Below are 16023 nucleotides of genomic sequence, written 5' to 3'. Positions count from 1 at the left end.
TCTCTCCAGAGAGGCTGTCTGTTCCGCTGAGTTGCTCCAGCATTCTGTGTCTATCTTCAGTGTAAGCCAGCATCTGCAGTTTCTTCCTACACCCTGTACATCATCATCTAAACTTTTCACAGCCCCTCTAGGACAGACAGGGAGCTGAGCTGAGACATACTGTCAGTTTGACTCTGTGGCCCTCAGTGGCGAGGAAGGGGGTAACAAATCTGTCACTCCCTCAGGTCTGTTACCAGAGATTGCAACTCTGCATGAGAAACATAGCTAACTTAATTTAACAGTAAAAACATGGATGTTAGTTTTGAAAACAAAGATTTTCAGATTGTTGCATACTTTTTGAATATCCTGTGTTAAAGGCTAACCATTTTGGTAATAATTAATAACTTGAAAAGCTAAAGAATTAACTCAGCTAACAGTGGTAACTGGCTCTTAAACCTCCAACAATCAGATTTTTCAAAATCTTCGATATTCCTTGATCTCTCCCTTCTTCAACTCCAGCCTAAGCCATGAAATATATCCTCACCAAAGCCATGAAATAACCCCAAAGTTCAAACATTTTCTGCAACTGCCGTTTTACCTTTCTTGTTCCAAGCAATTCTTTCATACCCTAACTATACTATTCTCACCCCTTTCCTCTCCATATTCAATTCAGAAGGATCTAATCAAACGTTTTAAAATGTATTCCCAAGACTAGCCTTTGTTGCGTCCTTCCCTGTCACACAGCTTGAACAGGCCAAGAATGGTAGAACACTTCAGCATAGGACCACAATATTTAGGCCGAACAAGATGCTGTTAAACTGATCCCATCAGCCAGTACATGATCCACATTCCTCTATTCCCTGCATTTCCATGCGCCTATCTAGAAACTTCTTCAACATCACCATCTTATCTGCCTCCATCACCACCCCTGGCAATGCGCATGAGCCGCCCACTACTCTGTGTATAAGAAACTTACCCCGCATATCTCCATTAAACTTGCACCGTGTCTTGTATCCTCTTCTAATGTCCACTTCGTCCAATCTACTACAACCCCTTTTGGACTCTCACTATTCCAAGCGTTTTCTCTTTCCCATGACTTGCCCAAACACTAATATTCATGCAGTCTTGTTCTAAACCCATTTAAACCCCTCAGCATCTAAAATTTGCTGGTCCTATTCTCACATTACCCACCTGATTTGCTCACTTCTCAGGCATTCTAATTATCCTTTCCCCATACTTCCCTTCTTTATATAACTTATACAACTCTACCCAAACATAGCTTCCCAAAGAACCAGTTGGCTGGATTCTGCACTTTCCCTCCTGTATCTCAATCCCACCCAATCCACTCCTCACGCAAGAATTCTAAATACCGATGGTTATACTAATTCTTTCCTCAGTTTGATTTTGATTAACATGGTCCAGGTTACAAGGCCCCCTGAAGCTACTTTGATATATCAAGACCATGGCAGGATCTATGCCTTAAATCCTCTTTCCTGTCCAATCCCCATCTCCTCCAAGTGCACTGCGTCCAAAAATCATTTCCCCCCACCTTGAATAAGCTGACCATGCATCACCAATCCACTGGGGTGGCAAACTCCAAAGATTCACTATTCTCCACTTCAAGGAAGATTAATCTAAATGCCTGATCTATTTCCCCCCGACATCCAGTTCCTAACATTCCAGCTGTAGGAAACATCGATTTGCGTTCACTCAACCAATCCCTTCAGGTGTTCCCCATGCCTCAATAAATTCACCACCTTTACTCTTCGACTTCTAGCATAAGATAATCTGATTCACTCCTTTTTCACAGAAACTTGCCTTCATCCATGAAAATAAAAATAAATTGCAGTACTCCGACTTAATGCAACTTTATTAAGTATAAAGACCACATTGCAATAAAGCCCATTGTACCACTTGCTCTCTTATTTGATAGCATCAACTCCGTGTGGATGCCAAGATTCCTTTTCAGCCCCAAAACTATTAGCTATAGATCATTTTCTCTTCCAGCCAACTTGCTTACATTTTACTTACCCCACATTATCTATCATCTCTTGCATCGCGAGCTAACTTGGTTTGCAAACTCAGCAGCACCTGCTCGCAACTATTGCCATTGTCTCTGCTTTGTATCAGCAACTAGCTTTACCCTGCCTTTTTGCATTGTTAATATACAGCATGTGTAGCTGAAGCCCCAGGACTGCCCCCAGGCGTACCTCCACATTGGATCTATCAACCACAGTAGCATGATTTTCTATGTTAAAGAAATGCTATAGAAGTGCAATTTGTTGCTGCAAAGGAAAATATTCTTGTCCTGATCTGGACCAATAGTACTGCAACCATTTGAAACACTTAAGCTATAGAACAAAAACAGACGTCATACCTTTGACGTAGCTTGCTTTAGTTTTGCCTGTTCTACCAAAAGTTTATATGAGGATCCTTTGCTGCTCTGGATCTTCTCTTTTTCTATTTGCTCAACTAACGCCTTTTGTTTTGCTTTTAATAAATTGAGTTGCTGCAAAAAAGGTCAAGTTAGTTGTCAGTTGGATATGTATAAACACCCCAAATCACATGCTAAAACCACAGCATTTCCTTAAACACCCTGACTTTTCACAAAGAAAGCTGATGTATTTGCCTCTTTCCCTTCCCTCCAAGCTTTCTCCTCGTACTTTATTTTATCTCAGTAACGCCGACAAAAACCTGTCTTAAAATACCTGGAAGGTAACCTGTTCAAAACATTTTGCAGATGTACCTCTTGATATAACTAATCTTTCTCATTGCCCATCCCTGATTCCAAGTTCACTTCAAATGAAGAACTCTTTTGGGTAATGGCAGGTGAAAACCATATCCCAACACTTGCCACAGCACACCAGAGGGTATCCAGCAAGGATCAAGTTTCAGTTACACTTTGAAAGCAAAAATCATTTTGAACATTTTCCCCCATCCACACTTTCTCCAAATTACAGTAATTAGAGAAGAGATCCCATACACCGTACATATATTCTGTAATTCTCTCAGCAACTTTGATTTTGTGAACGAGAAGCTCATTGCCTTAATATTTGCGAATGTGCTGGAATACAGTATAAAATCTAAAGAGAATGTATTCATTGTTAATACCTGTTTATGGTGTATGAGCTGCTTTCGGATTTTTCTCGAATATAGTCTGTCAAGACTACTGCTCCCTTTAGCAGATCTGCCTGAACACTGCGACTGAAGATTGTTATTGATGAAACTCCATTGGTTTCCTATACAAAAATAAATTCCAGGCCTTTAGAACAACGATGAACTGAATTCAAAAATTTTAAAGCTATGCAAAATATGTATACATAATCTGTTGGTACGGTGCATTTATGCATCATTATACTCCAGAAGGATTCTAACGTTTTGTCATTCTGTCATTTCATTAACCACCATGTCTTTTACAATGCAACCTGTACTTTGAATTATCAAGCAAAATAACAGAAAATGCTTGGAAGATTGTTCTTTTCTATCATATAACAATAACAACCATATAATAATTACAGCACGGAAACAGGCCATCTCGGCCCTACAAATCCATACCGAACACTTATTTTCCCCTAGTCCCATCTACCTGCACTCAGACCATAACCCTCCATTCCTTTCCCATCCATATACCTATCCAATTTTTTATTTTTAAATGATAAAATCGAACCTGCCTCCACCACTTCCACTGGAAGCTCATTCCACACAGCTACCACTCTCTGAGTAAAGAAGTTCCCCCTCATGTTACCCCTAAACTTCTGTCCCTTAATTCTGAAGTCATGTCCTCTTGTTTGAATCTTCCCTACTCTCAATGGGAAAAGCTTATCCACGTCAACTCTGTCTATCCCTCTCATCATTTTAAAGACCTCTATCAAGTCCCCCCTTAACCTTCTGCGCTCCAAAGAATAAAGACCTAACTTATTCAACCTTTCTCTGTAACTTAGTTGCTGAAACCCAGGCAACATTCTAGTAAATCTCCTCTGTACTCTCTCTATTTTGTTGACATCCTTCCTATAATTGGGCGACCAAAATTGTACACCATACTCCAGAATTGGTCTCACCAATGCCTTGTACAATTTTAACATTACATCCCAACTTCTATACTCAATGCTCTGATTTATAATGGCTAGCACACCAAAAGCTTTCTTTACCACCCTGTCTACATGAGATTCCACCTTCAGGGAACTATGCACAGTTATTCCTAGATCCCTCTGTTCAACTGCATTGCTCAATTCGCTACCATTTACCATGTACGTCCTATTTTGATTTTTCCTGCCAAGATGTAGCACCTCACACTTATCAGCATTAAACTCCATCTGCCATCTTTCAGCCCATTCTTCCAAATGGCCTAAATCTCTCTGTAGACTTTGAAAATCTACTTCATTATCCACACCACCACCTATCTTAGTATCATCTGCATACATACTAATCCAATTTACCACACCATCATCCAGATCATTGATGTACATGACAAACAACAGTGGACCCAACACAGATCCCTGAGGCACCCCACTAGTCACCTGCCTCCAACCCGACAAACAGCCATCCACCATTACTCTCTGGCATCTCCCATTCAGCCACTGTTGAATCCATCTTGCTACTCCTGCATTAATACCCAACAATTGAACCTTCTTAACCAACCTTCCATGAGGAACCTTGTCAAAGGCCTTACTAAAGTCCATATAGACAACATCCACTGCTTTACCCTCATCAATTTCCCTAGTAACCTCTTCACAAAATTCAAGAAGATTAGTCAAACATGACCTTCCAGGCACAAATCCATGTTGACTGTTCCTAATCAGACCCTGTTTATCCAGATGCTTATATATATATATTCTCTCTAAGTATCCTATCCATTAATTTGCCCACCACTGAAGTCAAACTAACAGGTCTATAATTGCTAGGTTTACTCTTAGAACCCTTTTTAAACAATGGAACAACATGCGCAGTACGCCAATCCTCCGGCACTATTCCCGTTTCTAATGACATTTGAAATATTTCTGTCATAGCCCCTGCTATTTCTACACTAACTTCCCTCAATGTCCTGGGAATATCCTGTCAGAACCTGGAGACTTATCCACTTTTATATTTTTCAAAAGTGTCAGTACTTTTTCTTTGAATCTCATAGTTTCCATAGCTACTCTACTTGTTTCCCTTGAATTGAACTGGTGGAGAACATTTGGCAGCAGATATTTATAACATTTACTTTCATATTTTTTCCACTTCATTGGAGGCCATGCTATTCAAGCATTCCCATCTATTCCATTGTTTCACTTATTTCCCGGTAATCCCATGTCCATCAATTCTAATTCCATTCATCTACACCACGTGTACCTTATAGCAACCAATCAATCTTTCCTCATATTTTAGGGTCATGAGAAAAACGAGTACCCAGGGAAAACCCTTGGTGATCACAGGAAAAACATGCAAAAGTGGCACAAATAACATCAGAGGCCAGGATTGAACCCGAGTCACAGGAAATGCGAGTCAGCAGCACGAATATGCCACCCTTTACAAAGGAATAGCTTTGCAAATGGTAATTTATTGCCAGAAAGCAAATTAAACTGGGGAATTAAACACATAGGGAATTTGCCGTGAAAAAATACCCATCAAAATCCGTTCTCTGTCTTTGCTGCTTAGCGGCTTTTTGGCTGCAGCCACTTCATCTTCAACACTTGCAACATAGTCCAGCAGCCGAGAAACTAGCATCACAACCCAACTGACCATTGGGATATCCAATACGCCTGCAGGATTGGAAAAGGGAAAATTAGGCGATGCAAGTACAAATTGTGGAGCATCAAGCTGCCGAGTACCTTAAAAAACTTAAAGGCAAGATACACAGAATTTGGCTCGAAAAGCATGTATTGGAATTTTCATTAGACAATAACAGCATTAGATATTTAATCCCAAGATGTTTTGTAAGATACTATACAATTAATTGCATAACCACCAAGTATCGACATCCACTATGGAACTAAAGTTTGACCCGAAACGTCACCCATTCCTTCTCTCCAGAGATGCTGCCTATCCCGCTGAGTTGCTCCAGCATTTTGTGTCTAACAACAGTCCGACAATTCCCATGGAACCAGGAATGGGCAATAAATGTAATCTTGCCAGAAATATCCATGTTACAAATAAGAAACAAATGTGGTTTTTATTTTAAAATATGGTTAAAGAGAGTGTTGAAATAACAATTTAACTGCAGCATATTGGACAAGCAAAGTGGAGCGGCTTGGAAGGATATGGACTAACCCATAGGCAAGTGGGGCTAGTATAGCTAGGACATGTTGGCCAGTGTGGGGAAGTTGGGCCCGTTTCCACACTGCATCACTCTATGACTCTAAATCAGGGGTCTCCAAACTATGGCCTGCGGGCCACATCCGGCCCGCCATGAGATTTTATCCGGCCCACAGCAAGCTCGCAACACGTTCTGTGCAGTGGGCTATTTAGCGGGTTCTGTGCTAGCGACATAAAACAGCGCCTCCCACTTGCCCCATCACTCCCGTCCTTACTCGACTGGCGTCAAAATCTTTTCTTCCCCCTCAGTGGCGAGGGAGGGAGAGAGGGAGGGAGGGAGGGAGGGAGGGAGGGAGGGAGGGAGGGAGGGAGGGAGAGATTAAATTATTAAATGTATAAAAGTCACATTTATTTATTTTTTCCTACGTCCCCCAAAAATGTGCCAAATATATAATGTGGGCCTCATACTGAAAAGTTTGGAGCCCCTGCTCTAAATGCATTATGGCTTCAATACTCGCGAGAAATAAATATATCCTTACCGTCTGTGTGTCTGTAAGTTGTTACCCGTGGCTGCAGAGATGACAATAAGTTATCCAAAAGATTCAGTAAACCTTCCAGGACCCCACTATTGCCAAGTGACCGTTGACCAAAGCAGGATAGTAACATGAAAACTCTGAAACAAATGAGAGAGCAGCAAAAAAGTTTTAAATTCTGAGCTTTGTAAACAGGAAGTGTACCACCTCATACTGTATATAACATTTTGACGCAGCAATTAAGGTTATAGTGGGGGGGGAGCTCTTGAACCACTGTGGCAACAACAGACCCTTTTAATCAGCTGCAATATCTTAACTATCTGCATCTTAACTACCTCAAATTTCAAATACTATATGCTTTACCCATAAAAAATGCTCCCAATAACATTTTGAATAAATGAGTGCAAAGGATACCACAAGCGTGACCAGGGCTTTTGGGCTTGAGCTAAAGGGAGAGGCTGGATAGGCTGGGACTTCTTTTCTTTGAAGGGGAGGAGGCTGAGGGATGTACAAGATCATGTGGGGCACGGCTCAGTCTTATTCCCAGGGTAGATTATTTTAAACCTAGAGGGCATAGGCTGAAGGTCAAATGGGAGATTTAAGAGAGACAACATTTTCACTCGATGTGTATTCTGTATCTGCAAAGAATTGCTGGAGGAATTGCGTGGGGGGGGGGGGAGAGGCCTGCGGCGTCACACACACACTAATCAGCCCCCTTGATATTATATTAATATTATTCATTGGCTCCTTTTACCCCATCCCCGCCCTATCCACTGACGCATAGCCCCCAACTTGCAGGCGCGTTTAGAGAGGAGGGGGGGGGGGAGAGGAGGGGGGGGGGGAGAGGAGGGGGGGGGGAGAGGAGGGGGGCGGGAGAGGAGGGGGGGGGAGAGGAGGGGGGGGGGGAGGAGGAGGAGGGGGGGAGGAGGAGGGGGGGGAGGGAGGAGGGGGGGGAGGGAGGAGGGGGGGGAGGGAGGAGGGGGGGGGGAGGGAGGTGAGAAGGTGGCATTGGCGGCCATTACTCCCTCTGGATCTTTGGTCCGCAGCACAGCGGGAGGCGAAAAAATGACTGAGTTGGGGGAGGTGTGTGGAAGTGTGGTGGAAAGTGCGCCTGCGCGTTGAGAGCATCTGCTTTAATCAAGAGCGGGGAAGGGGAGCCGCGAGCAAGGGCATTGTGACGTCCGCAGCTGCCGCAGCGGTTTGATTTGGGCAGATATATAAGATTTGGGCAGATATATGAATAGGAAGGGTATAGAAAGATAAGGGCCAAATGCATGCATATGGGATTAGCCTAGAATGGCAACTTGCTCAGCATGGACAATTTGGGCTGAAGGGCGTTTTCAGGCTGCATTGCTCTATGACAATGACAGGAATAGTTAAATGCTGGCGGTTTCATTCAAACCTATTGAAACTGTTGCAGACCACTGTGTGATACAGTTTGTACAGTCCACCTACCTGTCTTGTGGGAAAATAAGATGTTGCTCAGAGTTGTAAAGTTCTTGTAAAACATTGGAGAGGAACTGTCCCCACCATCTCTCACCACCACACAATTGTACAAGGAGCAGGCCAGCATGTAGACGTATTTTTGGGGTACCACTAATGCACAGGTGTTTAAACAGCTCCTCACAGGCCTGTGCATGAAACGTGCTTTGGAGAACTGCTGGCACAGCATGACCTACAAGAATTTAAATGAATCATTAGTAAAAAGATAAATAACATCAACAGTAAATTGGTCTTTTGTCAATATGGACAAACCCATGAAAATACTTGTTTTATTTTACCAAAGAGACAGAGGCAGGAAATAGCAGGTAACCCAAACTAACTCACGGAGCTTTAAGAATAGTGTTTAAGAAGGGACTGCAGATGCTGGAAAATCGAAGGTACACAAAAAAGCTAGAGAAACTCAGCGGGTGCAGCAGCATCTATGGAGCGAAGGAAAAAGGCAACGTTTCGGGCCAAAACCCTTCTTCAGACTGAATGTGCACTTTAACATGTGGTTAAAGTGCACATTGTCAGATTTTATTAAAGGCCATTTTTAAACATTTTGGTTTCACCATGTAGAAATTACAGCTATGTTTATACATAGTCCCACCATTTCAGGGCACCATAATGTTTGGGACTCATGGCTTCACAAGCGTTTGTAAATGCTGAGGTGTGTTTAATTGTCTCCTTAATGCAGGTATAAGAGATCTCTCAGCACCTAGTCTTTCCTCCAGTCTTTCCATCACCTTTGGAAACTTTTATTGCTGTTTATCAATATGAGGACCAAAGTTGTGCCAATGAAAGTCAAATAAGCCATTATGAGATTGAGAAACAAGAATAAAACTGTTGGAGATATCAGCCAAACCTGAGGCTTACCAAAATCAACTGTTTGGAACATCATTAAGAAGAAAGAGAGCACTGGTGAGCTTACAAATCACAAAGGCACATGCAGGCCAAGGAAGACCTTCACAGCTGATGACAGAAGAATTCTCTCTATAATAAAGAAAAATCCCCAAACACCTGTCCGACAGATCAGAAACACTCTTCAGGTGTGGATTTGTCAATGACCACTGTCCGCAGAAGACTTCATGAACAGAATTACAGAGGCTACACTTCAAGATGCAAACCACTGGTTAGCCGCAAAAATAGGATGTCCAGGTTACACTTTGGGATGAACATGGGGTGAGGACTGGACATTGTGCCTTCCCCCACAGTGCTATCCATTGTGGGGGGATGATTTTTTTTGTCTAATTTGTAGTCCTGTAGGTCTGTGTCCAAGATGGCTGCCGTGAATAGAGTGGACGCTGGCGCGCTTTGGCTGCCGCTGCTCTCTCTTCACACTGTGTTTTTGATTTTCTGTTTTTGGATTGAATTCTGTTTTTAATTTGTGTCTCTGTGATGTCTTTATTACTTGTTATATTCCGATTATATGTTATTCCGATTACTATGTAAGGTGTCCTTGAGATGTCTGAAAGGCGCCCATTAAATAAAATGTATTATTATTATTATTACAGTTTGCCAAGAAGCACTTAAAACAACAACCATAGTTCTAGAAAAAGGTCTTGTGGACAGATGACAAAGATTAACTTATATCAGAGGGATGGCAAGAGCAAAGTATGGAGGAGAGAAGGAACTGCCCAAGATACAAAGCATACCACCTCATCTGTGAAACACGGTGGTGGGGGTGTTATGGCCTGGGCATGTATGACTGCTGAAGGTGCTGGCTCACTTATCTTCATTGATGATACAACTGCTGATGGTGGTAGCATAATGAATTCTGAAGTGTATAGACACATCATATCTGCTCAGGTTCAACCAAATGCCTCAAAACTCAATGACCAGCGGTTCATTCTACAGCAAGACAATGATCCCAAACATACTGCTGAAGCAACAAAGGAGTTTTTCAAAGCTAAAAAATGGCCGTCAATCGCCCGATTTGAACACAATTGAACATGCCTTTTATATGCTGAAGAGAAAACTGAAGGGGACTAGCCCCCAAAACAAGCATAAGCTAAAGATGGCTGCAATACAGGCCTGGCAGAGCATCACCAGAGAAGACACCCAGCAACTGGTGATGTCCATGAATCACAGACTTCAAGCAGTCATTGCATGCAAAGGATATGCAACAAAATACTAAACATGACTACTTTCATTTATATGACATTGCTGTGTCCCAAACATTATGGTGCCCTGAAATGGGGGGGACCATGTATAAACACAGCTGTAATTTCTACATGGTGAAACCAAAATGTACAAAAATGGCCTTTATTAAAATCTGACAATGTGCACTTTAACCACATGTGATTTTTTCTATTACAAATCTCAAATTGTGGAGTACAGAGGCAAATAAATAAATGATGGGTCTTTGTCCCAAACATTATGGAGGGCACTGTACATGCATTTGGATGGACAACAGCTGACTAGGGAGAGTCAGCATGGTTTTGTACGTGGGAGGTTGTGTCTCACGAATCTGATTCAGTTTTTTGAAGATGTGACCAAAAAGGTTGATGAGGGCAGAGTTGTAGATGTATATATGGATTTCAGCAAAGCATTCAACAAAGTTCTGCATGATAGGCTGCTCTGGAAGATCGCATGGGATCCAAGGAGAGAGAGGTGAATGGATAGAAAATAGGCTTCACAGAAGGATGCACAGGTGGAAGGTTGCTTCTCAGACTGGAGGCCTGAGACTAGTGGTGTGCCTCAGGGTTTGATGCTGGACCCATTATTGTTTGTGAATTAGATGAGAATGTCAAGGGCAAGATTAGCAAATCTGCAGGTGATACAGAAGTGGGTGGTATTGCAGATAGTAAAGATGTTTGTCAAAATTGCAGCAGCCTCTTGATTGGTTTACCAAGTGGGCTGAGGAATGGTTGATGGAATTTAATACAGAGAAATGCGAGGTGTTGCATTTTGGAAAGTCTAACATGGTTAGGACCTTCACATTGAATGGTAGGACTCTGAGAGGTGTTGTAGGGCAGAGGGATCTAGGAATGTAGTTCATTGAAAGTGGCCTCATAGTCAGATGGGGTGATCAAAAAGGCTTTTGACACATTGGCCTTCATCAGTCAGAGTATTAAGGATAGAAGTTGGGAAGTCATGTTACAGCTATATAAGACATTGGTGAAGCCACATTTAGAGTATTGTGTTCATTTCTGGAAACCATATAATAGAAAAGATGCTGCTAAGTTGAAAAGGGTGCAGAGAAGATTTCCAAGGATGTTGCCAGGACTCAAGGGTCTGAGCCTATTGGCAGAGGTTGAGCAGAAGATAAGATACAAACAACTGGAGTAACTCAGGGTTCAGTGCCGGACCCATTACTGTTTGTCATCTACATCAATGATTTGGATAAGAACATACAGGGTAAGATTGGCAAGTTTGCTGATGATCTAAAAGTGGGTGGTTTTGCACAGTGAAGATAGTTGTGAAAGATTGCAGCAGGATCTGGATCGATTGGCCAGGTGGGCTGAGGAATGGTTGATGGAAGTTAATACAGAGAAATGTGAGGTGTTGCATTTTGAGAGGCCTAAGGGCAGGACCTACACAGTAAATGGTCGGCCTCTGATGAGTGTTGTAGAGCAGAGGGATCTAGGAGTACAGGTGCATGGTTCCTTGAAGGTCGAGTTGCAGGTTGATAAGGTGGTCAAAATGGCTTTTGGCACACTGGCCTTCATCAGTCAGAGTATTGAGTATAGATCATGTTGCAGTTGTATAAGATGTTGGCGAGTGCATTTAGAATATTGTGTTCAGTTCTGGGCACCATGTTATAGGAAAGATATTGTCAAGCTTGAAAGGGTTCATAGAAGATTTACGAGGTTGTTGACAGGACAAGAGGGCCTCAGCTATAGGGAGAGGTTGAGTAGGCTGGGTCTCTATTCCTTGGAGCTCAGGAGAGTGAGTGGTGATCTTATAGAAGTGTTTAAAATCATGAGAGGAATAAACTGGGTAGATGCCCAGAGTAGGGGAGTCGAGGACCAGAGGACATAGGTTCAAAGTGAAGGGGAAAAGATTTAATAGGAATCTGAGTGGTAACTTTTTCACACAAAGGGTGGTGCGTATAAGGAACAAGCTGGCAGAGGAGGTAGTTGAGGCTGGGACTATCCCAACGTTTAATAAACAGTTAGATATGTACATGGGGAGGACAAGTTTGGAGGGATATGGACCAAACGCAGGCAGGTGGGACTAATGCAGCTAGCTGGGGTGTAGCTAATGGTGACCGTTGTGGGAAAGTTGGGCCGAAGGGCCTGTTTCCACACTGTATCACTCTATGACTAACTTAGCAAGTCAGACAACATCAAAATGAATACGGGTTGAGACCCTTCTTCAGACCGAGGTTGAACAGGCAGGGATTGCACTAATGCAATAATCAAGAAAGCTCATCAGTGCCTCTACTTCCTGAGAAGATTACGGAGAGTCGGTTTGTCAAGGAAGACTCTCTCTAACTTCTACAGGTGCACAGTAGAGAGCATGCTGACCGGTTGCATCGTGGCTTGGTTCGGCAATTTGAGCGCCCTGGAGAGGAAAAGACTACAAAAAGTAATAAGCACTGCCCAGTCCATCATCGGCTCTGACCTTCCTTCCATCGAGGGGATTTATCGCAGTCGCTGCCTCAAAAAGGCTGGCAGTATCATCAAAGATCCACACCATCCTGGCCACACACTCATCTCCCTGCTACCTTCAGGTAGAAGGTACAGGAGCCTGAAGACTGCAACAACCAGGTTCAGGAATAGCTACTTCCCCACAGCCATCAGGCTATTAAACCTGGCTCGGACAAAACTCTGATTATTAATAACCCATTTTCTGTTATTTGCACTTTATCAGTTTATTTATTCATGTGTGTATATATTTATATTATGGTATATGGACACACTTATCTGTTCTGTGGTAAATGCCTACTATGTTCTGTGTGCTGAAGCAAAGCAAGAATTTCATTGTCCTATACAGGGACACATGGCAATAAACTCACTTGAACTTGAACTTGAGGGACTCTATTCAGAGTGCAGGAGGATGAGGGTTGATCTTATGGAGATGTATAACATCATGAGAGGAATAGATCAGGTGTACGCACAGAGTTTCTTGCCCAGAGTGGGGGTATCAAGAACCAGGTGGCATAGGTTTAAAGTGAAGGGGGAAAGATTTTATAGGAATCTGAGGGGTAACATTTCTCACGCAAAGGATGGGGGGGTGTATGGAATGAGCTGCCAGAGGAGGTAGCTGAGGCAGGGACTATCGCAATGTTTAAGGTGCATGGATAGGACATGTTTAGAGGAATATGGGCCAATTGCACGCAAGTGGGACTAGTGTCGAAGGGACATGTTGGTGAGTGTGGGCAAGTTGGGCGAAGGGCCTGTTTCCATGCTGTATGACTCTGACGCCATGATTCCCTGACTTGAATCCAATCCTTGTTATAGAGTCATACAGCATGGAACCTGGCCCTTTTTGCCCATGCCGACCAAGATGCCCATCTACACGAATCCCACCAGCCTGCAATTGCCCCATATCCCTCTCAACCTTTCCTATTCATGTATGTACCTGTCCAAATGTGTTTTAAATGTTGTTATAGAACCTGCCTCAGCTACTCCCTCTGGCAGCTCATTCCATATATCCACCACCCACTGTGTGGATAAAGTTGCCCCAAAGGTTCCTATTAAATCTTTCCCCTCTCGCCTTAAGCCTATGTTCTCTGGTTCTTGATTCCCTGAGGAAAAAGTCAAGCTTACCCTGACTTTTACAGGTAGGAACTGTAAATGCTGGTTATACCAAAGATACACAAAAATGGTGGAGTAAAGCAGCATCTCTAGAGAAAAGGAATAGGTGACGTTTGGGTCGGAACCTTACTTCAGACTGAAAGATAGAGAAAGCCAGAACAAAGCAAAGCCGTCAATAGATGATGTCAGGAAGGGTGGAGTCCGTAATGGCCATTGTTGGCTGGGGAACATGCACTAATAACAGAGGTACAAGGATGTGAACAGTGGAACTAGGATTACTAGGGTGGGAAAGAAATGAGGGAGTTACTTGAAATTACAGAAATCAACGTTCATTTGTAAGTTGCCCAAGTGAAATATGAGCTGTGTTCCTCCAATTTGCACGTTACGCTCTGACAGTGGATGAAGCCCAGGACAGAAAGTTCAGTATGCAAATGGAAGGGGGTGTTAAAGTGTTTGTCAACTGGGAGATCAGGTAGGCCAAGGCAGACAGTTCAGCTAAAAAATTACACATTCTACGCCTGGTCTTACCGATATATGGGAGCCCACACCGGGAGCATCGGATACAGTAGATGAGATTGGAGGAGGTGCAAGTCTCACCTGAAAGGGGTCTCTGGATAAAGTGGAGGGAGGAGGTATAAGGACAGATGTTGCATCTCCTGCGGTTGCTGGGGAAAGTCCCTGCGGAGGGGGTGGTTTGAGTGAGAAGGGATGAGTGAACCAGGAGTTGCGCAGGGAACAGTCGCTGTGAAAAGTGGAAAGGGGTGGAGATGGGAAGATGTGACAAGTGGTAGGGTCCAGTTGGAGGTGATGTAAATGTCGGAGGATGATGAACTGTATACAACAGCTGATGGGATGAAAAGTGAGGACTAGGGGGACTCTGTCTCTGTTGCGACTGGGGGGGGAAGGGGAGCAAGAGCAGACCCGTGCGTGGGCCTCATCCATGTTAGAAGGGGGGAACCTCCTTCTTGACAGAAAGCCAAGAGAATGATGTCCTAGTATGGAACACCTCATCTTGTGAGCAAACACGGCAGAGATGGAGGAATGAGAGTGGGGCATGGAGTCCTTGCAAAGACAGATTCACAACAGTTCTGTTATCCCACTTTCGTACCCACTGCCTACCACACATGGGGCAATTTTACACAGGCCAATTAGCCTGCAAACCCGCACGTCTTTGGGATGTGGGAGGAGACTGGAGCACTCCCACATTGCAAGGACGTGCGGGTTTGTCTTTTAATTGGCCTGTGTAAATTTGTCCCTAGTGTGTAGTGTCAGTTATAGAAGACTATAACATCACGGCACAGCTGTGGTTTCAAAATTAGTGAATAAACTTTTAAAAATTCATGCTGTCAATTTACCAAATCATTTTATCCAACAGAATAGCTCAGTCTTCTCATGTCATGTTTTTGCCTTGTCCTTCGGAACATTTCACCACTGATGTCCAGGGTGGTATCAAATGCTTTCACAAACTCAAGTAGTTATTTCGCTTGGGCAGCTTACAACCCAGCGGTTTGAATATTGAGCTTCTCGTACTTCAGGTAACCCTTGCTTTCCCTCTCTCCATCCTAGTTCTCCAACCAGTCTGACCTGTTCTCCCGATTACATTTTTCATCTCTGCACGCCTTGTTGTCACCTTCCCATAGCTAACAATAATAACGGAAATTAGCTACTGATTGGCTACAATCTCGCATATTTACATGCAAATGTTCATTAATATGCACTGTCCCTATAAACAAATTATTATTATTATTATTATTGTACAATTTTTCTTGAATGTCGTCCCCTTTGATCTTTCCTTTTCACACCTTACCCTTCCTTATCCCTGTGTCACCCTTTCTCCTGACTGTACAAGGGTCTCGACCCGAAACTTCACCCATTCCTTCTCTCCAAAGATGCTGCCTGTCCCACTGAATTACTAGTTTTTTTAATCTCCTAGTTATTTCATAATTGGGGACATTAAGTGGTTTATTATTGAAAAGGATTGCAAAACTTGCAATTGTAAATTTCAATTGCATACACTGAAAGAAACTCAATGTTTGTGTGTTAAACTTCAGAGCTAATGCACATTAAAAGAGATTGCATCTCTCCACTCA

At 43.1% G+C, this 16023-nt stretch overlaps 1 protein-coding gene across 7 annotated transcripts in view; it reads right to left on the bottom strand.

Moving 5' to 3' along the window:
• Positions 1 to 16023, bottom strand: part of birc6 (baculoviral IAP repeat containing 6) — a 344318-nt gene that overhangs the window by 211933 nt on the left and 116362 nt on the right. For 6 of the 7 annotated variants that reach the window (XM_033025120.1, XM_033025122.1, XM_033025124.1 and 3 more), the window contains 5 exons: positions 8202 to 8421; positions 6753 to 6886; positions 5583 to 5720; positions 3091 to 3218; positions 2357 to 2488 (listed from right to left, as the gene is read on the bottom strand). In XM_033025120.1, coding sequence (XP_032881011.1) covers positions 2357 to 2488; positions 3091 to 3218; positions 5583 to 5720; positions 6753 to 6886; positions 8202 to 8421 — 752 coding nt within the window. The remainder of the gene's footprint in view (positions 1 to 2356; positions 2489 to 3090; positions 3219 to 5582; positions 5721 to 6752; positions 6887 to 8201; positions 8422 to 16023) is intronic. The other variant, XM_033025125.1, reaches the window with a different exon arrangement.

Source organism: Amblyraja radiata, chromosome 8 (assembly GCF_010909765.2).
Source record: "Amblyraja radiata isolate CabotCenter1 chromosome 8, sAmbRad1.1.pri, whole genome shotgun sequence".
NCBI classification, from domain to species: domain Eukaryota; kingdom Metazoa; phylum Chordata; class Chondrichthyes; order Rajiformes; family Rajidae; genus Amblyraja; species Amblyraja radiata.
The sequence above is the reverse complement of the archived record's forward strand: the minus strand, read 5'-3'. Positions and strand labels throughout refer to the sequence as shown.